This window comes from Leiobunum rupestre, chromosome 6, assembly GCF_980474605.1.
Source record: "Leiobunum rupestre chromosome 6, qqLeiRupe1.1.hap1, whole genome shotgun sequence".
Taxonomy (NCBI): Eukaryota; Metazoa; Arthropoda; class Arachnida; order Opiliones; family Sclerosomatidae; genus Leiobunum; species Leiobunum rupestre.
This window is the reverse complement of record NC_143389.1, coordinates 38,317,145-38,343,479: the sequence shown is the minus strand read 5'-3', so window position 1 is coordinate 38,343,479 and position 26,335 is coordinate 38,317,145. Positions and strand designations below refer to the sequence as shown.

General features: G+C 37.0%; 3 protein-coding genes across 9 annotated transcripts; 1 reads left to right on the top strand and 2 right to left on the bottom strand.

The window, feature by feature from the left end:
- The first annotated feature begins 1,597 nt into the window (after positions 1–1,597).
- LOC149940837 (cell adhesion molecule Dscam1-like) lies at positions 1,598–8,519 on the top strand. 7 transcript variants are annotated; one of them, XM_090179907.1, is made up of 16 exons: positions 1,598–1,824; positions 2,594–2,659; positions 2,748–2,817; positions 2,957–3,075; positions 4,579–4,863; positions 4,934–5,209; positions 5,275–5,419; positions 5,499–5,647; positions 5,714–5,845; positions 6,061–6,225; positions 6,291–6,361; positions 6,439–6,673; positions 6,733–7,026; positions 7,083–7,256; positions 7,320–7,591; positions 7,661–8,519. In XM_090179907.1, the coding sequence occupies exons 2-16, from the start codon at positions 2,638–2,640 to the stop codon at positions 7,703–7,705; spliced, it is 2,454 nt and encodes an 817-aa protein (XP_090036033.1). In that variant the 5' UTR covers positions 1,598–1,824; positions 2,594–2,637; the 3' UTR covers positions 7,706–8,519. The 7 variants fall into 7 exon arrangements, with proteins under 7 accessions (XP_090036033.1, XP_090036036.1, XP_090036035.1 ...); XM_090179905.1 differs by lacking the exon at positions 1,598–1,824 and having other exon boundaries at positions 2,410–2,659; XM_090179908.1 differs by lacking the exon at positions 1,598–1,824 and having other exon boundaries at positions 2,413–2,659; positions 6,733–7,023.
- A 9,656-nt stretch (positions 8,520–18,175) lies between these two features.
- On the bottom strand, positions 18,176–20,591 carry LOC149940836 (uncharacterized). Its single transcript, XM_090179378.1, has 8 exons — positions 20,563–20,591; positions 20,071–20,440; positions 19,581–19,745; positions 19,186–19,372; positions 18,864–19,118; positions 18,642–18,807; positions 18,435–18,583; positions 18,176–18,356 (listed from the first exon to the last, which is right to left on the bottom strand). The coding sequence occupies exons 1-8, from the start codon at positions 20,589–20,591 to the stop codon at positions 18,208–18,210; spliced, it is 1,470 nt and encodes a 489-aa protein (XP_090035504.1). The 3' UTR covers positions 18,176–18,207.
- A 22-nt stretch (positions 20,592–20,613) lies between these two features.
- Positions 20,614–21,554, bottom strand: LOC149940835 (uncharacterized). Its single transcript, XM_090179377.1, has 3 exons — positions 21,255–21,554; positions 21,066–21,198; positions 20,614–20,975 (listed from the first exon to the last, which is right to left on the bottom strand). Exons 1-3 carry the CDS (start codon positions 21,552–21,554, stop codon positions 20,767–20,769), a joined length of 642 nt encoding a protein of 213 aa, XP_090035503.1. The 3' UTR covers positions 20,614–20,766.
- Between the last annotated feature and the right edge of the window lie 4,781 nt (positions 21,555–26,335).

The window sequence follows — 26,335 nt, the reverse complement described above, 5'->3', positions numbered from 1 at the left end:
TGTCGCGAAGTAAAAAGGGGGAGTGAGAGAAGGGTTAAAATGCGTCATCAAAATTTTAAATTTCCTCCACTTCAGCGCCGCGGAGTGAGGCGTTTTAGAATGTAAGTCTACGGGCGAACTTAGGACCATAGACTAAATATATAGTTGCTAGACTACTAATACTATTCCAACTAGTAGGTTATGTAGTCTATTGGGATATCTTAAAATCAGTGGCGTAGCCAGGGGGGGGCACGTGCCTCCCCCCCGAAATTTATTTTTGGTTTTACTTTTTTTCATTGTGTGCCCTCCCCGAAACCAAATCCTGGCTACGCTACTGCTTAAAATTCATTTTGCCCGTGAAAATACGCCGCTATGATAGGGTATAAAAGCAGGGAACTAAGCCTGCTAAACCTCACAATGTAAAGGTACTGTCACGCGCACAATCGGTCAATTGTGAGACTAGCTATCGGTAAATATTTTAAAGGCCCCACACACTTTTGGGTCTAATGTCGCTTTTGGTAAAATTCAAATAATTTTTGAAATGATATTTCTAAAAGCAACGTAATAAATTCCGTAAAGTCATAATACGGGAACGAAAAGTTAATATTTTAATAATTTAAAAGTAGTACGGAAATGACTTTGAGTGTCGGTGCCTCTAGTTAGATTTCAAGCGAAACGGGAAACAAAAAACGCGAGTCGCGCGCCAACAAAAGCCGAAACCGAGAGCGCTTTGTCAAAGTTAAAAAAACAAAAAGCGCAGTATCACAAACAGGATTTGGGTTTTTTTTTATAACATTTCGCTGCTTTAATTGCGTTTCCTCGTTACGCAAACTTGAGTAAAAGGCTTCCATAGTGACTCGACGCACCTGCCCACTAATACTATGAAACGCGTTGCGAAAATAGCCACAGGTGATCAAAGAAAGGCCTCCCCCGAATGGGTTTACGTTACGAAAAGCCTATTTTAATATTATCAAAAGTATATAATATGTATCTAATAGGAAAGTATTTTTATCTTCCTATACTGTTAATGTTATTCTATGACAAAATGACCCCCAGCTGATTTTTCAAAAAAGGTTTCGGAAGAAACAATCGAAAAAATATATATGTTTATTTTATATCATTAGGTGGTGTAATACAAGCGGTAAAAGGTACAGTAGTAATGCGTGGTATATTTCCGCGGTTTGCCGTGACAATCGTGTTCATAAAAAGCTGCCTATAGCCTGGGAAAGTACGTACTTAATTTTTGCGTGCTAGATGATTTTACATTTTATATACTTCTGTTATTATCAGAACTGTGGGTCTCGTAGGCACCGGTTTCGTCCAATAACTTCTAGGCAGACGCCAGTCGTCTGGTCTCAGTCTTTCGAGTCTTTTTCGTTATGAATAATACTTGAATATGTTTCGGAGGACGGCACGTCGCGACAGGTTTTCCTACGTAACTTCTCTGCCTCTACCAGATTTTTGTCTTTACGCGCTCTTATTTATAAAAATTGGAAAAACGTCACAGCGAGGCGGTTCAGTCTGAGTCAGTTCACCCCCACCCCCCCCTTCCGTTTCAAAACTAATTAGGCGGATAACTTTGTAATTAGCTCTACTAAAAACTTCGGTGTAATTTCTTTCATTCGTTAGGAAACCTCTTTTCGTGTTAATTCTATCAAGATCGCGGAAGTCGGATAAGAAACGCGCCAACCATTATTTTTAGAGATTATTTTTAATTGCAAAAGTCCGTTCTCGCGAGTTAAGACTCGAAAGATTGAATCGTTTTCGCGTATTAATTAAGAGGCTTAGTTTCATTACGCCCACTTATTCCGCGCAGACGTTTTATAGAAATATTCGCACTTTCGAGTAAGTACACGATTCGGATTACGAAGGACCCCTCCGACGATTTTGATATTTAAAAGAGAATGAATCAAAAACACGTCGTAATTCGAGTTGGCAAAATATTGACACCTTTGAGGCTTTGGAAAGGGGTCTTCGCCTCCTCGTAACAATGCGGGTTTGGTTGATTTGTTTGTAGAACAGGAAGTATCTCTTTCGAGGTGGCTGGAAGTACTGGTTTATATTTAGCGTTAAAAACCTTGATACAAAAGTTTGGGATTACAATGTAACCTTTTAAATGTAGCCCCTGCGACTTCCTGTTCCAAGAGATGCTTGGTACAGCCTTTTCCCGGTAACATCTGCGCTGGAGAAGGGTCCACGCTTTCCTTCCGTTATTTATAATCAGGCGTGGCTCAGTCTAGCTTAACCTATTGACCCGTCTTCGCGATGAGCCCTCCCAATTCCTTGACGACGATACAGTTTTGTCAACCTTGCTTGAGAGCGAAGGAAGAAGCTAAAAACTTGGCGGGAAACGGAAAGATGGGTCGGGGGATATTTTTCTCTCTCTCAATTTGCAATGGGAGGGGGGGGGGGATTCGTGGAGAAGGAAGCGCGGTGTACGGGGACTATCAGCTGAAGGCAGTAGAGCTAGCAGCTAGTGACTCACGTCACGAAAGCGAGAGCCAGAACTCCGAAAACCCACAGATCCCTTCCCCGCTGCTTCGGCGCCATTATGGGCGAAAATTTTCCCGCACGCGCTAAAAAGTACCCGCTTACGAACGAGGAATTTGTTTAGATTGAAGTGTCACACCTTTGAAAATAACCTAATTTAAGCCTCTTATGTATACGAACACTGAAAAGAGTATGTATTTGTTTTCAAATTTAGATTTTCGGCGTAAAATCGAAACTTAGAATTTAGGAACGCGCTTTTTTGTTCGTTCGTAACTAAGCAAACCATGGATATCTCGTAAGACTCGGTCCAGTTCTTCAAACTTTTCCCAAGGTCCTGAAATTTTCTTTGTGAGTTTGTTTTAATTTTTTTTTTACGCGCGCCTTTCGAAGAAAAACAGTATCGCGTTATGTGGAAATTATTTTCTCCGTAATCGGAATAAACTTGGACCTAAATTTCATGAACATTTGGCGGACTCAAATTGAGTAGACGACGAATGAACCCATTGTTTTCGCGATTATCTCAAGAGATGGGTGTTAATCGAGGCCTTTGTGCGTTGATGATTTGCCTGTTTTTATGGATACAAGTCATCAATGGAGACACGATAAGTGAGTATAATATTTAAATGTTTTCTTAAGCCTAGGCCTAAGACAGACTGTGGTTCAGACTAGTACCCAAAACGAGAATGGTTATCATTTGGAATAATTAATTAATGGACTAGTCCAATCATCCAATGTACTCAACCTAGATTTACAGACTTTACAGTTATCAATAGAGGAATATGTGGTATGAACAAGTCCCTTGAAATTTAGTTTTGTGACAACTAACCTCACAATAGGCACATGTGATATAAAATTCAGGAGGAGTTGGAGACTAGGGGGGGGGGGGATATAACGTGACATAGAGTTTTTTAGGGCATTTTTTATTCATTTGGGTACACCTTTGGAAGAACTCCTTAAATTCCTATTACACCTACATGTTTATGTCTTGACATTTTCAATTTTCGAGGATAAAAAGTAATAAAAATGGGTAGATATCTTAAAATACCCCTACATTCCATGTGCCCAAATTAAGACAGACACGCCCCTTTCACTTTTCCCCTTCCAAAATGTTATTATTTACTTCTGGTACAACTAGTTAGAATTTTTTTGTTATATCAGCGACATTCCTCAATCGAACTCTTTGACGTGTAATTTCCGATTTGTTATAGAGAATAATAGATTTTTTTCTCTATTATTAAACAATATTAATATTGAAATGACGCGTTTTGGCAATGGTAATCGTAAACGCGTTACCATTATAATAAGCCAAAATTATTTACGCTAAGTGACGAAGAGGATATGTTTCTAGACAATCGTCCTTGAATATAAGGCCCAGTAGCAATGGGAATGCATTTTACGAAGTTGTCTTCAAGTTCGCGCTTGGCTGCTCTTTCGACGAGACGACGGAGGGATTAGAGATGGGCAATAAATGTAGATGAGGGTTTTATTGATACCCTTTGAGACGCCAGCGAAGAGTTAAAATGCTATTTTTATAATTGGCTCGTTTTAGGCTCAATTTTCGAATCCTTTGTGAAAGTGTATTTTTTATAAATATAATTCCTGTACGAGTATGCAATTTTTGAAACCTGTTTTAAGGTCGCGCTTGACAGCCACCGATTTCGTGCACGTCAGTAGGGAAACCAAAAGAAATAATAAATACACTTGTCCCTTAATAATTTAATCAAACTTCTTTCAATAATATCGCATTTTGTTGAACCATGAAGTCCAAGAACTCAACCCCATTATTACATTTTTAAATTAGTTTCCAATGTTCTTAACTTTTATTATGAAATCAGATAAGCCCTAATAGGATATAGTTAGCTTCAGACCGACGATATTCTGAAAGAGCCCTTTATTATAAAGTCATAATGGATTAAATCAAAAGTACAGTATGGCAAAACAATTAAAGTTAATTTGGCTAGTCAGTTAAAGTGAAACAGAAAAGTTTATAAAGTTAAAAAGTTGCTGGTCAGTCAGATTGCTTTTAAAAATACCAGACTCCTTGCTTGCTTTTACTGTCATTATGTTTTAGGTCAATAATTTTTTTAACCGTGTTATGTTCCTTTTTAGGGCCGCCAAAACTCAACCCATTGATTTTTCCTTCATCGCACACTGCTGGCATGACAGCCAGAGTTGCATGCACAGCCTACGAAGGTGAACCACCATTGAACTTCAAGTGGCTTAAAGATGGTAGTGAAATTCCATCAGACCTCCAAGCAAACTCTAGGCAACTAGATGATTTTACATCATCCCTAATACTTGGGCCCTTGAAAGAAGCTCATGTGGGCAATTATACTTGCATTGCGAGTAACAAGGGTGGTACTGATGCTTCCACAGCCACACTATTTGTCAAAGGTGTGTGCTCAAAGTTTAAGATGCAGTCTTCATTGTGAAAACTAACTCTTAATATTTTTTTTTTCTTCAGTTCCTCCAAGTTGGGTGGTTGAACCTAGTGATTTGTCAGTTGAGCTTGGAGAGGATGTACAATTAAATTGTTTAACTGTGGGGTCACCAAAACCCCAAGTCACTTGGACCAAAAACAGTCAACCTTCCATGAACTCTGGACTGAGGTGGAGGGTCAGTGATAATGGTACTCTTTACTTTAGTAAAGCTACCAAAGAAGATTCCGGGTCCTACTCTTGTCGTAGCTCAAATGGTGTTGGAGATGCCTTAATCAAGACGGTAGAATTAAGGGTTTGGAGTAAGAAACTTTAACCAAAGGGATCACATCTAATACTTTCCATAAGCAAACATTATTTTTTTTAGCAAAACCAAGAATTCATGAGAAGTTTAATAGCGAATCTGTGGAAAAAGGTAAAGACGCAGTTCTTGTTTGCAAAGCTAATGGTGATGAGCCACTCAAATTCAGTTGGTTGCAAAACAAAAGGAATCTTGATGACATTAAACATAGGTTCTTATAATTGTGCAAAGTATTTGTAAGGCTTGCGTGAGCTTATTTATTAATATAAGATCAACTTGTCCCATTCCAGATTAAAGCAAGAAGAAGATCATCAAAATACACATAGCATTAGTCGTTTGTATATAAGCACCACAGTGCCTCAGGACGCTGGAATTTACACTTGCGTTGTTACAAATGATGCTGGGGAAGATGACATGACTGTTCGTTTAATTGTAACTGGTAAGATAAAAATAATAACCAATTTAATGCTGTTGAATAATTCATTGATTCAATGTTGGTTTTTAGAAAAACCATCCCCTCCAGTTGATTTGGAGGTGTCTGATTTTTGGAGCAGGGATGTTCGAATTCGATGGTCTTCCCCATACACTGGTAGCAGTGCTATCTTAGAATACTTGCTGGAATATTGGGATGTATCTGGTAAGCATTGTGTTTTGTTTTTCTTGAATCTTATTTAAAGGGCAACGAAAGTGGCGTGTAAAAAACTTATGTACACCATGAGGCTGAAGCACATACCTTTGGTGTAACACACCAATGCAACTGGATTCCTTCCCTAGAATCCCATCCTGCCATAGTGTTCCCTTTTCACCAATGTCTATTTTATCCCTTTAATAATTTTGTATCTCTTTTCTAAGATCCGGCTGGAGAACATCGTAATCTTACATATCCTGGTGGATTGAACTCCGTGGTAATAAATGACCTTCAACCTGCAACTACGTATAGAGCTAGAATATGGGCAATAAATTCTGTGGGTGCCAGCGTATCATCAGAACAAGTTCAATTCACTACGTCAGAAGAAGGTATTCAATGAAAAATGTTCCCTAATTGTAATTTTCCAAATTTAATTAATTCCAATTACTTTCAGAGCCATCAGGAGCACCAACTGATATAAAAGTTGATGCAAGTGGTGCCACTTTCATTAGAGTTTCATGGAAGGTGAGGTTTTATAATTTTTTCAATACATTGGGGTGTTACTGGTATAAAATAGTTTTTGATTGCTTTGACCTTTATAGCCACCTAATCATAAAGCTTGGAATGGGCAACTGCAAGGTTTTTACGTCGGCTACAAGTCACTCTCCTCAAACTCGCCATTCAGTTTTTTCACTGCACCATTCACCAATGCGACAAATCACTACATATTAAGAGGACTACACAAGTCTTCCAGCTATCACGTAATTGTTAAAGCTTTTAATAATGTGGGGACTGGTCCACCTTCGACTGAACTGCTGGTCAGAACAAGAGAAGGAGGTAAGGAGTTGTTCACCTGATAATTGGAATTAAATATTAACATTTAACTAATCAACCAGAGGCACCTCCAAGGCCCTTACTCTCAATTTTAAGTGTTGCACCAAACACTTTGCATCTGAAAGCTTCTTCACCAGCGGAAGACTTCACAGTTTCAGGATACACCATCTTCTACAGGGGGGTTGATGGTGAATGGAAAGAAATGAAAATATCACGGCTATCTGATGAAAATAAATTCACCCTAACAAGCTTAGAGGCTGGAAAAATGTATCAGATATATTTGGTTTCACATGGAACTTTTGGTGATAGTGAACCAAGCGAGACAGTCTCTATAAAAACAGCAGTGCCACCAGGTAGTTAGGCTAACTCCCAATATATTATAATTTTAAATCGATGCTTTTGTACCATTTAGGGCAGAAAAATTCGAAAGAACATAAAGTGAACGATGAAGAGATTGCTATCATTCAAACTATGTACATAGTGATACCAGTCGTAATTGCTACTGTTCTAATAGTGGCTATAGTCATTGGTGCATGTTTGTTTGTTTACTACAAACGACCACCTTCCCTTCAATTGCCTTACCCTGGTAAGTTAATAAGCGAAACTAATTGAACTATTTGAAATAATCTTAAAAGCTGAAATGTCTTAGTCGATCTGCAAAAGGAAGCTATGGAGCATTACGTTGGCACCTTAAGAGGGCGTCCTCAGGATCCATTGTGCCCTTACACCCCTAGTCAGAGGAGAAATTTCGAAGCCGCAATGCCTGGAATGATGCTAAATCAGCCTCCAACACCTCAATGGACTCCTCAACCAACTCCTAAGTCTCTAGAGGCCCGCAGAATTCATATCGAACCCACGGTCATTGAAGAAGAACCAATCTACGAAAGTGTCATGGATGAAATGAGAACCATGATGAGACAGGTAATGATTAACAGGCCAAAATCAAATAGACGTCGATGAAATCATTTAATCTAACATCTTGATATTTAGAGAGGAATTGATACGATAAAGAAATCCAGAGAATTTATTATTTAAAAATTTCTAATAATGCCAAAAAGAGAAACTAAAATGGTTGTGTTTTGAAGTCCAAAATGCCAATTGTGTAGAGAAAGTCGTAAGCGAAAATGGTGCCTAGATTTATATCTTCTAACCACTATTGTAAATAGTATATTTGTCATTTAAAAAGAGAATCTAGAACAAACACGTGATGAGTTTTTGACCTAAATGGAGGTACTTCCATGTGTATCGCGATTTCAAGTGCCATTTGTGATAAAAAAGGAATCTCTTCCTTACGTTTTTATTTTTTTTTTGGTTAGCCCGTCATGTTAGCATTTTCTTTATAAGTTTGCACCAAAGATCATTTTTTTAATTTATTTAACTGACCTTTTTAAAAACAATAACTGAGATTAAAAATTGTGACTTGGAAAAATTGTACGAATGTGCCTCTTTGGTCCATTCTGTTTACCCTCAAAATAAGTATTACGCCTTTCCTTCGTGCAATATGTAATTGTATAGTATTTTCCAAATAATCATTCGTATTCAATTCGAAAATTTATTCTCTATCAATAATGTATCTAGGGGCGGTGTAGTGGAATTTTTTCAGGCTACCAATGGCCTTGGAAGAAACGCACCACTGCCAAGGCTGCTGTCCACATTTTATATTTGCACTACACCGGCGCTAGAGGCATTCATAGGAAATATGGCCATGCATTTTAAATGTCACATTTCTTTTATTATTTGCTATGAATTTCCTTTAAGGTAGTTTTTAAATACTTGTTTCTTCCCATGGATAGTTGTTGCTAATAGTTTTGCTAATCATGAACCAAACATTAAAATTTTGTTTTATAGATTTCTTTGTAATTTTTAATGTTAACTAAAATCACATACACGTGCTAACTAGTATACTGACGCTCAAAGGGTTCCTATACTGGCTGTCCCTTCCTATGAATTTTGATATTTTCGGCGCAGCCTATTGGTTTGTTGGGGAAGTAATCGCTAAAATGGGGTTTATATTCCCTTTAAGCCGGTTGCTAAAACCATGCGACTGTCAGTAATTTTCTGACCACATGTTGCTTAACAGATGTACGGAAAGCACCACAGCATAAAGTTGTCAATTGTCTATTTTCTGAAAGTAAATTTTTTACTGAAAGCTGGTTCTAGGATCGCCACACAATTTAAGTCATTTAAGGCAGGTTATGACAAAAGCACTTTTGGTTATAGTGAGCGCTTGTTGAGACTCAGTACCAGCACGTGATAATTTGTTTTTATGTTACCTTAGTTATCGTCAGTTTTTCGTCACCATGTTTTCTCTAATAGTTTTCAAGCGTGGGCTAAAATTATCTAAGTATCCAAAGTTCGTAAAAATTCTTACAGTATAATGCGGAAAACAAGCCACGGGCTCCGCATATGGGAATTGATTCCCCCCTCGCTCTCCTTCAGGTTCGATTGCTCAAACTTGCAGGGCTTGTCAAAGATGTAACTACAGGCCCGTAAACACGGGGGGGGGGCATTCGGGGGCAATGCCCCCTCAAAAATAGATGTTGCCCCCTCAAATGAAATTTTTATTTGCCCCCTCAATATAATCCATTCCCCCTTAAAGAATATTATCTGCCCCTTCATCTTTATTAGTTTTTTAAACTTCTATTCGTTGAAATTTTCCTTTTGGACCACTTTTCTTTGTCTAAGGTTTAGATCGTTATTTATAGGTAACTATTTCTTAATAAAATACAAGTTGTAGAATGGTCTGTTTCAGAAAGCAAGGGTTTTTTTTGTTGAACACCAAAAACATTTCTTACGTTAATTTTCGAAATTAGGTAACGAAAAAATGTGCCCCCTCACAAAAAGCTACTAGCCCCTTAATTAAATTTTTCTGGCTACGGGCCTGGGTAACTATGCAGCACCATGTAGTTTTAAAACGTTACTATAAGGAGAGAAGACAAATGAAACTTCAAAAGTTAAAATTGTCCATGTTTCAGGTATTTAAAACAGTTAAAATTTTAAAAGTAGTCGCTATTCTACTTGGTCTGTCCATGACTATCATTTATTGGCCCATGGTCTGTCTGAAGAGTATAGATTTCGGAATAAATAAACAGATACTAGCATTAATCATTACCAAATTCTACAATTTGGGGTTAAGTTAGGTGATAACGTGAAATACAGAAAGGCATCGCCCAAGTCAAATAAGAAGGCATGTGTTTGTCGTTGTCTCGATTTTTCGTTCAATGAATTGACAAAACGTTTCCAGGATTGCGTATAAACGGCCAAGAAAACTACTGGCAATTCTTATACCTATACCGACGACCTGTACTACTACAAAATCAGTTAATAATCATAAATAAAGGTATTTACTTTTAATATTTTTAATTATTTTTGTTCAAACGAAAAGATTCGTATTAAAATTTTAGATTTAAATTTCGTACTAAGCTTTGGCAATGAATCTAGCCAAGTCCATCAAAACAATTGTAATAATAATGAAGTTCCTCCCATCCTAGCTACTGAGGGCAGACTATGTATTGCCGTATGATATTTTTGGCTGAAATGAATACATTCATGATAAAATCCAAGTCAAGTTTTTTGCATGCTGCAAAGTGTAATTAGCAGTGGCGTAGACAATAGAGTAATGGCAGTGCTACGTCATACAACGTCACCCATGCTTTTTCCTATTCATAAAAAATTCGCGCCCACAATGGTGTCCAAACCCCCCTCTTGGGTGTAACTTTGGTTGTACTAAAATTTCACCCCCTTCTCGACCCTTTTCAGGTACTTAACATAGTTTGAACCCCTCCCTTGAAGGATTTCTGGCTACGCCACTGGTAATTAGGTTCGTATCTGTAACCGTGAACTTCAACCTAGGGTAGGATGTGGCATCTACGAAGATATTTTACAAATCCTTGGATAACTTCGTTATTTATCAGAGAAACATTAAAAGCGATATTAAGAAGTATTCTTAAAACACTTTCTCTAAAATTTCCAACTTTATAAGTTAGCTAAATTTTAAATAAACAAAATTTTGGCAAAGGTGGTTTTGCTGACTCCGAACAAATTAGGGTAGGTATAAAAATATCAGTTTTGGATGTGTACCTATGACCTATGCATAGTTGCTATTTTTCTAATAGTCAAAGCTTTAAAAGGCGTTTTTAAGCGGGAACTATTCGGGGTTACCAAAATCACTTAATTTTTATTTTTTTTAAATAAATTTTGAAAAAATTGTAGAAAAGAGTTTGCTCTTTCTCGTGGTTACAAGATTGTTTAGGTACGGATTTTCTATTATTTATGAAACTTTATTTAACATTTTATTTTGATGAAGTGAACCTACATCAAAATTTGCATTATCTTAAGGCCTTTTCACACGAGCCAACCTTTTGACCCAACTAGATGAGTCAACTTGAGTTGAGTGAACTAGTTGGTTCGTGTGAATAAAAGTTAGATGAGTTAATCCACCAAAAAAGTACGTGAGAAAAAAATGGATCACTGATCCATTTTTGCTGACTCAGCATTTTCATTTCAAAAGTTGGCTCGTGTGAAAAGGTCTTTAATTCGATTAGTCGGCGGCATGCGCTATTTAATCCCGTAATTTTTAAGAATATTATCTACGACTTTAAGGTATTTTGTGAAAATTCCTCGATATCTAAAGCTATTAAATGAGATCTTTCTTGGCGAATTTGTTCAATCTCATATTTAAAGGTTTTTAAAACAAAAAGTGTTCGGAGTTACCCGTACTAACAAAAGTTACATAATTGTACTAACCATACATCAGAAGATTGAGATTACGATCCTTTCTACGGACGCTTCCTTAGTTGTTGCGTCTTGGGATTTTGAGTGGCCATGGCGAGATATGACCTGGTATACTTCATTTCGTCGATATATCGTCCGGGTCGGATTTAGGTGGTAGGGTACAGCCTTGGAGGCGCCCCCCAATTCACTTCCGAAACGACCGACCGTCGGCGGGTTCCGCTGATTTTTGTTTATTTAAAAAAAAGATTTATTGAAAATTTCTAATCCTCAGTCACTTTTGATATCCTTGATACAAGAAGTGGAGAAGAAATCAAATGGTTGTTTTTACTGTGATCACCAATTTAATCAGAAGGTCAAGCAAATACAGTGTACGGAATGCGGTTCGCAACTTCATAGAAAATGAGGGTAAGTATCTATATCCTATACATGTATAGGAGGGGTGGAGGAGTCACGGTTAGCACTTTCGCCTAGCAGCTTATTGCACTGGGTAAAAACTCGGAGTTTGTAAGTTCTCTCCCCACTGGTTAGATGGGTTTTTCCCCGAATTCTTCTTCTTACCCTTCTATAAAAACGTTTTGAGGTTAACGGTAATAGCAGGTAATAGTTAGTAGGGAGCTGCTGTTGGCTAACCCTCCTACGCAGTATACCCCTCGGTCACCTTATAAGTCATTAGTTTAACTTGGGTTTTAGTCTAAAAAACAAATACTGGGCCTTTGATGAAGATAACAGAATGAGATCCTGGTATGAGAAACCAATCTAGTACAGAGTTTGCGCAAAAAACACAGATATTCGAAGATTTCTTCTCGAGGATGGAAGCCTTATTTGACCAAACGCCCAGTGAACACCAAAGGAGAGAGATGGATAATGCTGTTAGAGAGAATGAAGAACGTATGATGAAGATAGGATTAGAGAGTTCGATAAGATAATATTTGATGATTACTATGGTTTGCGTGCCCAAATTGAGAAGAAAACTGAAGCCGAATTTCAAGCATTGGATACAGTAAGCTGGCGAAAAATGAGGTCAAAGCAGAGATAATTAAGAGTCAGGAGAGAATAGCATTTGAATCTACCCGAAGATTAAAACTTGAATATCCAAGAGTGGTTGAAGAATAAATTGAACATTAAAGTAATTGGAACTAATTGCTAAGGAGAGAAAAGAAGTAGGAACTCCCTACTATTTAGTCACTCCGGACGGTGTTCAAAGCCGAAACAGTGCTCTGGCGAAGTGAATTGGAGATTTTACGCCGTTAGAACGACCGGAAGACAATGCTCTTCGCAAAGAATTGAAAAAGAAAAGAGATGAATGGGGTTAAAGAATTATGCACGGAAAACTAATAATTCGAAAGCAGCCAATGAGGGTCAAATGAACAAAGTCTTTTTATACAAAACAAAATATCTTATTTCAAAATTTGAGGACAAAATAGGAAGTGGCTCTATATCCAGTTTTAAGTATTACTATACTACGTATAAAATTGTATAATTCTTAAAAAAAAATCATAACTTTACCACATTTACCCATGTTTTTACACAAGTGTTGCTGCGATACCGGGGACATTAGAGTTTAACATTTAAAATGTCTCCAAAATGCCATAATTACGCCATCTAGTGGTTATAACGCGTATAAAATCTGAATAACTAGGATTTTTAGTAAGACACTATGAGGTCACCAATCGAAATGATTATCGGACAAACGTATCGTTGTAGGTTTCTACTCGCTGCACATTCGGAATCATTTTGACTAAAAAGTTTTAAATTTTATCCGCTATTTTTAAAAGGAGCCACTTTACTTTACCTAGGCGAGAAATTGGGTGATAATGTACCTTTAAGGAGATTATTTCGACACCGAAATGTAAAAATATGGGTTCCAAAGTTGGCAAGCGCTTCTTTCTGGATTTTTTTTTAACGATAAGTTGGCTAAATACACTCCAGAAATGGAAAGCCGTTCATCTTCATCAGGAGACAATTATTAACTAAATAGGTTTGTAGTCAAAATCCTGCTGTCGGGAGAGTGACTACGATTTTTAGCGTTCCTCTAAATCAACCTCATGCTCGAAGAGTAAGCTCCATCCCCTGAAAAATTAATTGGTTCCGTAAAGTGTTACTTCTTCCGACGCAATAGTTCTTTTTATAAAATAACCTTGGCCATCTTGTTGAAATGTTGCCTCCCCGCTTCAGCTGTGGATCCGTTTTCTCTCCCACTAAAGAGCTTATGAACTCATTCTTAGGCATTGGCTGAACTATTCCAGGGCAACATTTCAACAAGTTGGGCAAGCGTAAAGACATTTTATAAAATCAACTATTGAAGGCGCTCACGCCGGTGACGTTTTTCCTTGATGCCCAAGATCGTCATTATCCCCAAGTATAAATAAATTCTTGCTTATGATTTTCTCAATTTCTGCCTTGAAAGTAACATCGGAATGTTACGGTTGGTTAACTTTATTTTTGTAGATGAATATGAGTAAGAATGAATTTATACTTAAAGGGAGACGAAAAAGACAGGGAACAGGGAGGGTAGAAAATTGACGGGAAAGGAGATATATTTCAATATGACAAAGTCTCACCCCCTTTCGTGGGGTAATTTATTTATTTGAACAATAAACATCTGTGAAGCCGTTGCCGACTTGTATACAGACTTCGGATTAGATACAAAAGTAGTGTGGTTCCAGAATATAATGTATCACAATGAGATCATATGAGTGAGAGAAGAACAAGAAAAAAAAGAATATAAAAAATTATTTACAGACAATGGCCGATAGCGACTAGAGTATAACAGAAAAAAGGGGGCAAATGTTAGTTATACATGATTAGGGAACAGTAATAAACAGGTTATTAAATACAAAAAGAAAGAAAAAATATCTAATACTTATTGAAATGGTCTATTAAAGAGGTCCGAAATTTGGAATAGTTTTTAAGGGAAAGAATTTCTTGGGGAAAAGAGTTCCAGTCATTTATAACCAGGGCCGGATTAAGACTTTATGGGGCCCTAGGCCCAAGTTAATTTTGGTGCCCCCTTTCAATAGCGAGCGAAGCAAGCTAGGCGCTTCCTCAATTTATAATTGAGAAATGGAAGGAAAATTCATTTTGATGCCAGATTTAGTATGTCGTCATTGGCTAGACGGCAGTCCGTTAGAGAACGTTTTTGGTTCATAGGGGTGGAAGCATTTACTAAAATTACTCCGGAAAATATTTTGTGAAAAGCAAATGATTCAAGTTTTGTACTTTTATTTTTTTCGAAGCCTCTTGGTGCCCCTTGTAGGCTTGGTGCCCTAGGCCCAGGCCTATTCGGCCTATTGGTTAATCCGGCCCTGTTTATAACGGTGTGAGCAAATGAATACAGTCGAGTGGTAGTGAGAGCTCGGGGCTTATTTAGTTTTAAGGAATGACCTCTTGAGCGCGAACCAACAGGTACAGTGAAAAATTCATTGAAGTCAAGAACCAGGTTGTTATAAAAAAAATTATGCAGCAAACTATAAGGTTGATAATTTTATGTCGAATTGTAACTGATTGTATTTTAAGAGATTTAAGTCGAGAGGGTGCGGGAAGGGATTGATATTTGGTGTTTAATTTGGAAAAGCGGTTCTGGGCCTTTTGAAGTGCCAATTGATCAGATGCAAGATGGGGGGTCCAGATAGGGGAACAATAATCATAAATTGAGAGAACCAGAGTGTTGTATAGTGTGCGAATAATGTGGGGAGCGAAAGTAGAGGTTGCGACGAACTAGTCCAGCTATCGAACGAACGCGTTTAGTGACTTTGTTGGTGTGAGAGCTAAATTTTAGGGCAGGATCAATGATGACACAGAGGTCACGCTCTGAGAGAGTAGTCTTTAGTGGTACCCCAGCGACGTAATAAGTATGGTTAAGGTTTTTGGATCCAAGATGGAGCACCGAACACTTAGAACTGTTAAAGGACAGCCCGTGTTTAGTGGTCCAGACTATAACCGAATCAAGGTCCGCCTGCAAACGCAAACAATCGGAGAGCGACTTTAATTTGGCTGATAGTTTGGAATTGTCCGCAAATAACAGTAAGAGCCCGAAGACGACTGCCTCTGGAATTGAGTTTATTAGGACATTGAAAAGGAGGGGCGCCAGGATCGCTCCTTGGGGGACACCATTTCCAATAGGACACCAGGAGGATGCTTCGCCCTGAAGGACAACCCGTTGACGGCGGTCATGCAAGTAGTTCTCAATCCACGCTAATGGGTCCCCCACGACACCTGCGGAGTGAAGAGCATCCAGAAGACAAGAGTGAGGGATAGAGTCAAATGCCTTGGAGAAGTCCAAGTAAATGACGTCCACGGTGTAACCCTTATCAAGCCATCTGGACCAGGTGTTAGTAGCGTGGAGCAAATTTGTCAGACAAGAGCGATTAGTTAAAAATCCGTGTTGAAAGGGCGAAAAGAAATTTGTGGAAAGAAGAAATGACCGTAGTTGTCCGTGGGCTAAGGATTCAGACAGTTTTGGAGTGTGGTTTAAGTTACTAATTGGGCGAAATGTGGTAGGATCGGAACGAGAGCCAGATTTATGAATTGGGGTAATGTTAGCTTCCTTCCAAGCAGAGGGGAGCTCACATTGGGAAAAGGAACGACGAGATATAATTAAATAGAGAAGGAGGGTAAGAGCGTTGGTTAAATATTTGAGTAGGAACGGATGGCAGTGACGGCGATCCCGTGGGGGCTCTGGGGCTCGAGCCCCCACAGGTAGAAACAAACGAGGGCAGAGCCCCCACAGAAATAAAACTGAGGAAAAATAGCAATCAGGGAAAAATTTATAATCTCACTGCCTTTATTTGGGTCCGAATTCAGTCTTTTTACAGAAGTTATCTTGAGATTGCAGATGCGAGTAGCATTAAGATGATACATAACCGTAAAATTGATTTCGATAGATTCGTCCAAACAGAAAATCGACCCGTCGTGTACCCCGTTTTACCTAAAATACCTTCGTTAAGTATGCGGCCAAGAAGGGCTTAATGATCTAACCATCATGTACACAGATATTTTTCTAAAGATATCGACATGTATTCCTTGACGGATGATATATCAGAAAGAAAACTTTAAAAAAATATTTTATAGTAATAAAAATTTAGAGCTGTACATTTTCCTGTTTAAGTTTTAAGTAGGGTCAATGGAGGTAAGTGTGATCACCCCTTATTATTTCCCCAAATATTATTAAAACCAAATATTTGATGAATAGATATTGAAATATACTTAATTGTACACATTTTGTATATTTTCAATATTAATTTAAATTAAATTTAGTTTTTAAAAATTTTAGTTGAAAAAATGTTATACTCTACTACTCGTCTTTAGAGATTTTAAGCCCAAAAGAAAAGTTCTGTAATTTTTTTTCTAACTGACAAACCGGTTTTACATTTTGGTATTTTGTAGTCTGCTTAACCTTTTACCTGATAGGAAAATTTTGTGTTTTTGCTAATATTTTGGGGTTTTCAGAATTTAATCTGAAAAAAAGTCTTTCAAAATTTGCAGTGCGGGGTAAGTGTGACCACACGAAGAAATTATTTTACAGCTACGAAAAAAATTAAGCTTTATTGGGACACCATATTTATCCGCTGCATGCAAATTCATCGCGATTGGTCAAGGATTTCAAGTGATCACAATTACCCCACCCCCCTATCACACTTGCCCCGCATTTTGGGGGTAAGTGTGATCAGTAACAGAGTTAAATTAAATAATTAAAATTTGTATCACTATTTAATTGATATTATATTTGATTGCGTGGTTGTGTAGGATAAAGTAGCCGTATTAATGGTACCAATTCTTAAGAGGGTGCTATTTTTAGTTTAAGAGTAATTTCAAGTAAACTCCCAAAAAAAATATTTTGATCACACTTACCTCCATTGACCCTATATGAATTTTTGGATGAAAAAATAATGGCCCGTGCCCCCACAGAAATGTTTTCCGATCGCCGCCGCTGACGGATGGACACCATCAGGTCCCGGGGATTTATTAGCATTGACCTTGGAAAGCAAGTGATAGATGTCGTGAGGTTCACATGTAAATTTCGATAGGGTAGGAAGAGCGGAGCTAGTCCTGGACTGAATGGGGAGTGCAGGAGTGAGTGTCGTTTAAAATATTTGCGGCTTCGGATGCCGATGAGGTAAAGGTTCTATCAGGTTTTTTGAGTTCGGTAAGATTTAATCTCGAGGAGCGAAAGCGATTGATGTGTGCCCAAAAGGACTTAGGATTACTCTTTATTAGGGTGGTAAGGTTATTTTCGTAACGCGGAAGACAGGGCCGGACTGGCTAGTAGTTGGCCCCACCGGCTATGCAATCGTCTGGGCCCCATTTCCCATTAATGCCAAATTTATCCTCTTTGGCCCCGATCTGACAAAATTTAAAGATAATATATCATGTATTCGGAAAGCATGGCGCCATCTATCTATCGTTAGAAATAGAAAAGCTCTAAATTTTGCAGAGGGGAAATGAATCGGGAAAGCGGTCTGTAACCATGGATCAACCGAATTTCCTACCCTGGTCATTACCCCGCCACCCTGTACCCAAGCGTAAAGAGTAAGTTGCAAATTATTCGATACCCCTTTAATTTAGTTATTAAACGAAGCGCTTACGTTTAAAATACCCAAATATAAAGTTTCGTTATTAATTAGAAATAATTAGTACAACGGCAAAACAATTTGAATAGAGTAGTATCATTATACAAGTTTCTTTTTAACCAAGGAATAACCAGGTGTTTTATTTTTGCATTTCATTTCTGTACCAAAATAAGAAGTACATAAAATTTCTCTAATGATTTAATTTTAATATCATTTACCCAAATCTCCGGCATTTCATGTAGCTACTTCTTTATCAGGATGAAGAAAGGAGGAGCACAAGGAGTCTGGATTCTCTCCCAATACAGATATGGTTTTTGAAGTACCTTCATTTATAGACTCTACTGAATACTCACAGGCGACTTTCATAAGTCTTGTAACATATTCTAAAAGTTAAATTATATTTTTATTATCATAAGTAAAAGAAGTATGACACTTAAAGGTTTATGTATACTAATAAATACCATAAGATGATCCAACCATAATTGGTCTTAGGGAAGGCTCCCCCGCCTTAGCTTTACGGAAGTAAATACCCCAACGCTTTTTCCCGGCTTTGGTTTTTCCATGAATTTTTCCCGAGTTCTCATTAAAATGCAGAACTGCGAGAATAAGTCTAGAAGAATAGTTCAATTTACAGTTTTTGTTACATATAAATAGTATGCTAATATTACCTTGCAGCCATTTCGTGGTATGAATAGTGAGTGTTTTTAGGGGCAAAGTGGATGATGACCGAGTTTAAAGCCTCAAGTGAATATGTCTGGGCGTTGGATGACATAAATCCAATGTCCTTCGTATAGTCTTTTACTATCTTTGATAGTTTGCTATACGCATCAGATACTATAGCAGAAATTTTAATTTAATATTCAAAGTAATATTATTATAAATAGACTTACTTGGATTCAACCAATGTTTTTTCCTTTCAGATGAATCAATCGGAGGATGAGTGCAGCTCTCAAACGGGGGTTCATGCCCTTTATGTTTGTTGATAACATGCCGCAAAAGAGACTTCCACTTGGCCCTCATTAATTCAGTATCACCAGAACTAGAATTTGCTATCCAGTAAAGGTGATTCTGAATGGACCTATTCCACTCGGAAAGCGCTTCGGAGCCTTTGGTTTTTGCTGCCTTGGCTATTTTGGACTTGATGGCTATATAATTAGGATAAAACTAATTTATCAATCAAGTTAACAAAACGTATTTTATAATTACACGTACATTTCACTAGATGCCAACAATCAAATAGGTGAGTAATATTTGGACAATTTTTCTTCAGAAAAGCTTGGATTTGAATGTGCCTGTCAGTAACCAAACATACAACGTTCAATCCTTTCTGAATAAAAAATTGTAAGCCACGTTTGAAACCCTCAAGCTCCATAGCCACACTATTCTTCACCTGATTACTCTAATAAAAATATATTTATTTATATAATCTTAAAGATTAAAGTAACCTGACACTAAAAGCAATACTACTAAGTCTTTGGTAGTGGATTCAGGTTAGGACATTAGGTGATGTACACTTTCTATATTACCCTTACCTGATACCTCTATCAAAGGCTGCCCGACCATCATTTAACTATGCTTTCAGTGGCAAGTGACATTTTTATAATTACTTGAATTAAAACAATGTGGATAACTTTTTTAAGGGTATTTTCAAAAAATGTATAGCTCCCATATTTGGTGCAAAATCCGGGGCTATCGACTCTAGCATCACCCCCTAGCGTGAGAGGTTTACCCCTAAGTGACTCCAATAAAGAGCATTGCTCGTCCTCCCATACCTAGAAGAATCATGTTGTAAGTATATGAATAGACGCTAAAAGAAATTATTCGCTCCAAAATAAAAACCGTCAAAAGGAAGGGTTTTTAAATTAAAAACGCGTGAATCTCAATGATATCGCCCATTTTTTCGTCGCACGTGTAATTATTTATTCTGATAATAAAATAGAATCACGTGGGCTTAGCAATATTTATCCGCATTTGTCTAAGCCAATAAGATTATCCCTTCCGAGCAAGCACGCGCCAATTTACACAATATAACCGTTGAATTTTTTCAAATCAATTTCTTTTAAGATCTATTATAACAAAAAATAATATTGATTTTACATGTTTGATAGCTCGAAATAAATATGCCTTCTGCATGCTGAAGAAAGTTGTCCTTTCATACATTTGAATACCAACAAAGCTTAACATCCGTAACGCTTTAGTTGGATTCACGCCAGAGAACAATATTGCAGCCGCAGTTAAAATGTTCCCAGCTGGCTTTCTTCCTATGTAAGGCTGACTCCTCCAAGTAAAGGTGTGGTGGTTTGGACAAGTGGCACGAACAATCAGACATGTTCCATTGACTGATGTACTTATACAACATCGAGCCAAGCACTGAAAACAGAAGTGGAAAAGCTGGAGAAGTGCAGCTTCAAAAACTATAAATTTTTTGTCAGCCACCACATCGAGGTTCTCATCCAACTCTCTAGATCTTAAAAGAAATGACAAATGTGTAATGAAATGTCAACAGGCACAACAGCAAAGAATCATTCAATTACTACTATTACCATAAGTAACATATAACACTAAGTATGATAATTATAAAAAATTAGCACCAAACTAGTTATTAATTGTGCTATCATTCAGCACAGAGCTCCCTAGTGTCTAAATATGTCCAAGCCCCAATATACTACTACTCAGGGCGATAATATTCTACTCAGTTCGGTTGCTAGTTCGAGTTGGATCTGGGCGAGAGTGTCAGTGTCGAAAAAAAGTTCGGTAAGAAAATTAGCATCAAAACAATTGTTATTATGTTACTTATACTATTTCATACGTAAAAATATCTTCTGGTAATTCAGAAGGAGTGAAACTAATATCAAGGGCATCCCGCTTAGTTCCATCATCCTCTTCATCATAATCATATTGGACTTCTTTGTCCAAGTATGAATTCAATAATGATTCAAATGGCAAAGTTTGACAAGACTTGTTAACCATTTTCTTATTGGAAATGATAGCAGTCTGACAAGCTAAAACAGTTAACGGTAAAATTACTCTAGTCTGAAAAATTAAAACCAAAAACCTTGTTAACTAGTTAAAAAATAAAGACAATAGCATACCTCTATGTTGGATATTTATAATATTTTTTTCACATTCAGTCTGAATCATTACACTTTTAAATTGCTCCTTTTCTTTTCCAGGTACAGTGAGTGCAATTTTTGGTGACGGCTCTCCTAAAGTACCCGTCTTGTCCTGTGAAAATAGTACTGAGCTGCTTGCTTTTTAGCTTTAACATTTGATAATCTTACAATTGAACTGAGTCTTCTTTTCCTAGTACCAAATAAAGTTGGTATAGCATTTCTCTTCAATTTGTTGACAGAGGGAACTTTTTTGGGGTCAATTCCAGATAAAGGAATATGCTCGTAGCAATCACTCTCAAAATGAAGCGAGCAAAGTTTTGACCTCGCGAAAACCTTGGTTGTTGTTGGACCCATATTAGTCAGCCATTTAGCTCTAGTTTCCACATTCGTAGGTAATGTGTGAAACAATATATCATCATTATAAGTGGTACTGTCACATCCCGGCGCTATGCAGCTTATTTTTACCATCATGTAGACATGTAATGCCAAACGTTAGACCCATAAAATTCTAAAACTTTAGACAAACAAAATTATACTGGTATCTAAAACCAACTATAATTAATAGGAAGCATTTAAATTACCGTGTTAATAAAAACGTTGAAATTTTTTTAAGAACAAAATAATTTTGAAAAGAACAAATCTGAGCAAGCTTAAGCCTCTGTGAAATATTTTACTCTGAAAGCCTTGAAGTCGAAACGGAGGGGAATCTTCTTAGTATGATATTGGTAATATAGTGGGAACTATATAACCTACCAGATGCAGTGGGAAAAACTCAGACAAAACCGTAGTCAATGACGTCACAAACTAGGCGCGATAAAATTATCGTTCAAAATAAAACCCGCAGCGGGGCGTAGCAGGTAAATTTTATTTTATTATTAAATAAACTTAACGACGGTATTTCATTAAGTGAGTTATATTTTCGGAAAGCCCATGATCAAATGAACAAGAAAAATAGAAAGTAGTTTAGATTATACTCCGAAAATCTATTTGCAACTTGACTATTGTGAAATGGTACATGGTCAACATGATCTAGCTCCCGTGTCACAACAGGGAGGGCAAGGAAAAACATTACCAGCGTGTGTTTCAATAGACGGTAAAATAAATTCCAACGGCTTCCCAGCCTCGGAAGGGTTTTTGAATTTGGGAGTAGGAAAAAAGGGGAAACGTTTCGTGACAGCATGGCTGCCAGCCTCCCCACTTCGCGACTTTAATTGTCACTGAAGTAATTTCAATCGTTTTTCTCGTCTATTACGATTGATCTCAATTAATAATTTGTATTTTAATTTAAAGAATTCAAGTTATAGGTAAATTTACAGTTAAACAACCATTTGGTCTAGCTTTTATTCCCGAAATATAATGGTCAGTTTACTTAGATGGCGCCACGTGCTCTACGAAGACTTATGATTCAGGGAACAGGGCAAATTAAAGGTGAGGAGCATACTGGTAGACCATCAGGACGTGGATTGGGAGAAACGCTAAAATCATTTCAACATTGTCATTCTTTCTAAGTTTAAATTAAATACGTTCTTGGTATGAGGTGTAACGTTTTATGCTTTTTCTAATGGAAATGATTAACAAGACGCAGTAATTATTTTTTGTGTGTGGTAAATTGTAAAGTCACTCTTTCCTTCTCTATAATAAAACTTAGTTTTTCCTAAATACGATATCGTTGTTTTATCTTCGTTGTGTATTTTTAAAGTAACTCTTTGGTTCTTAATTCTTAGTGCGTTAATTACCTTAAAAGGCAAGGGGTGATTGAAAAATTGTTGCTAGTGAACAGTGATTGAGAAAGCGCTTTAATGGATTTTTCTTTGTGGTATTATATAGAGGTGTGCAAATACCATTTTTGGGGATTGAATCGAATTTCATATATTTTTTTAAGGCACGTCAAATACCAAATCGAATATTTATAACGTTAAATAATTTGGTCGAATATTTTTAGAGCAAAAATTTAAGCCAGTTAACTGATCAAATACCGAATAGTATTTCGAATACCAAATAATTCGACGCATTTGGTTTTGAAATAACCAAATAGTTTACATATTTGTCAAAAAAATAAAAAAGTAATTGAAATCACTGTTCATTTTCCTTGCAATTGTAAAATACTAAACCAAATGTATAATTTATATTTTATTTTATTTAATAAATTTAAACTATAATACTAAACTTTTTCAAAGAAAACTTTTACAAACAAAATGTAAAATACACATTTTTAAAGTTAAACTACCCCAGGTCCAAGTCAACTTTTATTCTTTAGTAACTACTAACTACAATTAAAATCAAAGGATCTGCTATATTTTTCATGCTTTGCAAACACTTAATTAAAATCTCGAGTTTCTAAATATTTGTAAAACACGAAGGAGCAGATCTTTTATTACAAATAAAAAAATAATATTTAATTTATAATAATTTTAAACCAATAATTTAGTGAACTCAAAAATTCAAAACCAAAAAATCCAAAAAGTTACTTACTTCAACGTTTCTCCCAGTTATTAGATTTGTTTTGAACTTGGTTTACGTTTTAGATTTACTTTGCTATTTTAGAAAATTCCATAACAAAGAACACGCGAATAATCTTAGGCGCTTGAATAAACAGCTTCTGCCTTTCGCTAAGAAGTTTTATTACACACGGTATGAATAATGGACGTGCAAGGTACTCTTTATATGGTCCTTGCCGCTGTGTCGTAAAGAGAGGGGCCAGAGATAAGCACTAGTTCGGAAATTTCACAGCGTTCCCTCTGATGGCCTTGAATCTCAACAAATTAGAAAATTATTCGACCAGTTTGCAAACTATTTGAAAATACCAAATACTTTTTTCCTATCTTTTCGGATATTCGACTATTTGATCAAGAAAAACGAATATTCGCGAACTTTCCCAAGTGCTATTCGATTTGGTATTTGATCGAATTATTTGGTCTAACCAAATATTTTGCACACCCCTATAGCAACATTACTCTTAGGTTATTAATTCTTAGTGCGCTAACTATGCAAAGTGCAGGATGACGGAGAAGATCGAGCTTCTTTGTGGTAAAAATAACTCTTAGTTAATGTACAGGGTGATTTATGACTTCTAGCAACATGTACTTTTAACAAATAAAGGGGGATTGATCGTGTTTATTTTTCTTTCCGCTAGAATTAATTCTTTGTACCTTGGATTAATACAGTTTCTCTCCTCTAAGTTTGTATTCCACAATAAGCGAGTTTCATAACCGCTACGTCATCTATCGGCTCTAAAATTAACTGTTAAGATTGTACTTTTCCCAACAAAGGGAAGGCTAAGCAGCTGACGTCATAGGTCACCGAGGTCACGCTGAGGTATGATGTAAAAGTACCATCCTCGTCCTGCTTTTTAGTCTAATTGCGCATGTGTCAGATGTTATCGAAACTTGGTTATTATAGATTCCGAAAGTGGATGAGGCAAACAATTGAATAAAATAAATTAAGAAGTAAAAAACTTGTTCATATAACCATACTTTTCAGAAGGGGGGGGGGGGGCACGTGCCCACTGTCTACGCCACTGTTATGACATCGTCTGTACCGACGTCTTCCTTTGTATCTACTGTCCTTGCTTTAATCTTGGGAAACTGGGCGATAAGACGACGTTACGACTTGGGGAAGTAAGTCTTCATACGATGGGGAATCTACCTTTTCTTGGTTTACAAACTAACCTATTTTTTGCCACTTCAATTGTATTTCAGACCACTTTATCAGACTTCACTGTAAGTTTTCCGTTTTCATTAGTGGTATTTGGTTGTTTTACCAATGGGCCTTGACCTTTTACCGATAAGGGCGTCTTTATAGTTTCTGGGCAGAGGCCTGACACGTAGAAAAAGATAATACCTCGAAAGATGAACTGAGGGGACATTGAAGTACTGACGGAACCATAGCTTACCCCTAGAGTACGTGGAAGGTTATTTTCACTTGTTCTCGAACTCGTTCCAGTTTGGAATTTATTAATTGGAAAATTGATGGATTTTATGGCAAATGTAGTTAATAACTTAGTAGTTTTGGAATCAGATATATCTGATTTCTCAATTTGAATTCAGTCTTGCACGTTGTCTAACGGTCGATGGCATTACGCTAAAATTTACTAGATCCGAACGAGAGAGTTGGCAGTTCAAAGAAAAACGCAAAATCAAATTACTACGCACAGTTGGGACCAGTGATGTTCCGGACGGTACAATTGTACTTTTTTAGTACGTTTTGAAATTTGAAGTACAAAAATACGCTTTGGATTTTTTTCAACGTATTTAGTACGTTTTTATTATTTTCAATGCCAAAATACAATTTTGGAATAAATGAATGGTTTTTATTACGTTATGAAAATTTTCGTATATAAATAAAAACGATTCTCGCGCAAAGAGTGGTCAACCATTGAAATACCCCAAATATTCCCCGTTTTTCACTCATTCAAAGTTAGTTGCACAGTAGGTGGTTTACAAAAATTACACCTGAAATACAGGCAGACTGCCAGTGGCACTTGGCAGTGGCCAGGTGGTTGTTCAAAGCTTATCAAACGGGGGTCAGTTAATATCCGGTAGTAGAATGGGGAAACTCGGCCCTAGCCGGGGATTCGGGGAATAAAAGATCTTACAAAAGAATGTGTTATCTCTTATTGAAGTGTCCCAACTTTCCCTCACTCTCCCGCCTTTTTCTGTTGATTGTTAAGTTCTTCTAATCCTCCCCTATATAAGTAGCTAATAGCTATGTGATGAGGGGAGTGGAAGAGGAATGCAGTAGAAACTAAGTCAATACCTTTCCAAACGAGAGGGGTTCCCCCATTTGTTATTATACTGTCTACCACGAACAGCTGAAAATTTGTTGGTCAAGTTTACTATCTCTTTTCTAATTTCCGGGTATTCTGGTCTTTGTGAGGGGGGGGGTGGGGTAAACTTTGGTCCTTTCGAGGATGTACTTATACGTAATTAACAAGTGACATCAGTCAATTCTACTCTGACATTTTGACTCTGATATGCTTAATCTAGTAGTCCAGTCCACCACACTTTAATTCAAACGCCAAAACTAAAAGCATCAAAGCTTTTGAGCTCATATGTTTTCAATTTTGTTGCTAGTTTCTCTTTAAATTCGCAGTTCAATGTTATTACGAAAGTTTAGCTACTTGAAAGTTCAATTATGGATCGATTTTTAATTTAAACTAAAACAAAAACAACCAAAGTGCTCTTATTGAATAAAACAGACGGTGACGATTGCGACGAACCAGGAGTATCCGGATACACTAAACCAAAGAG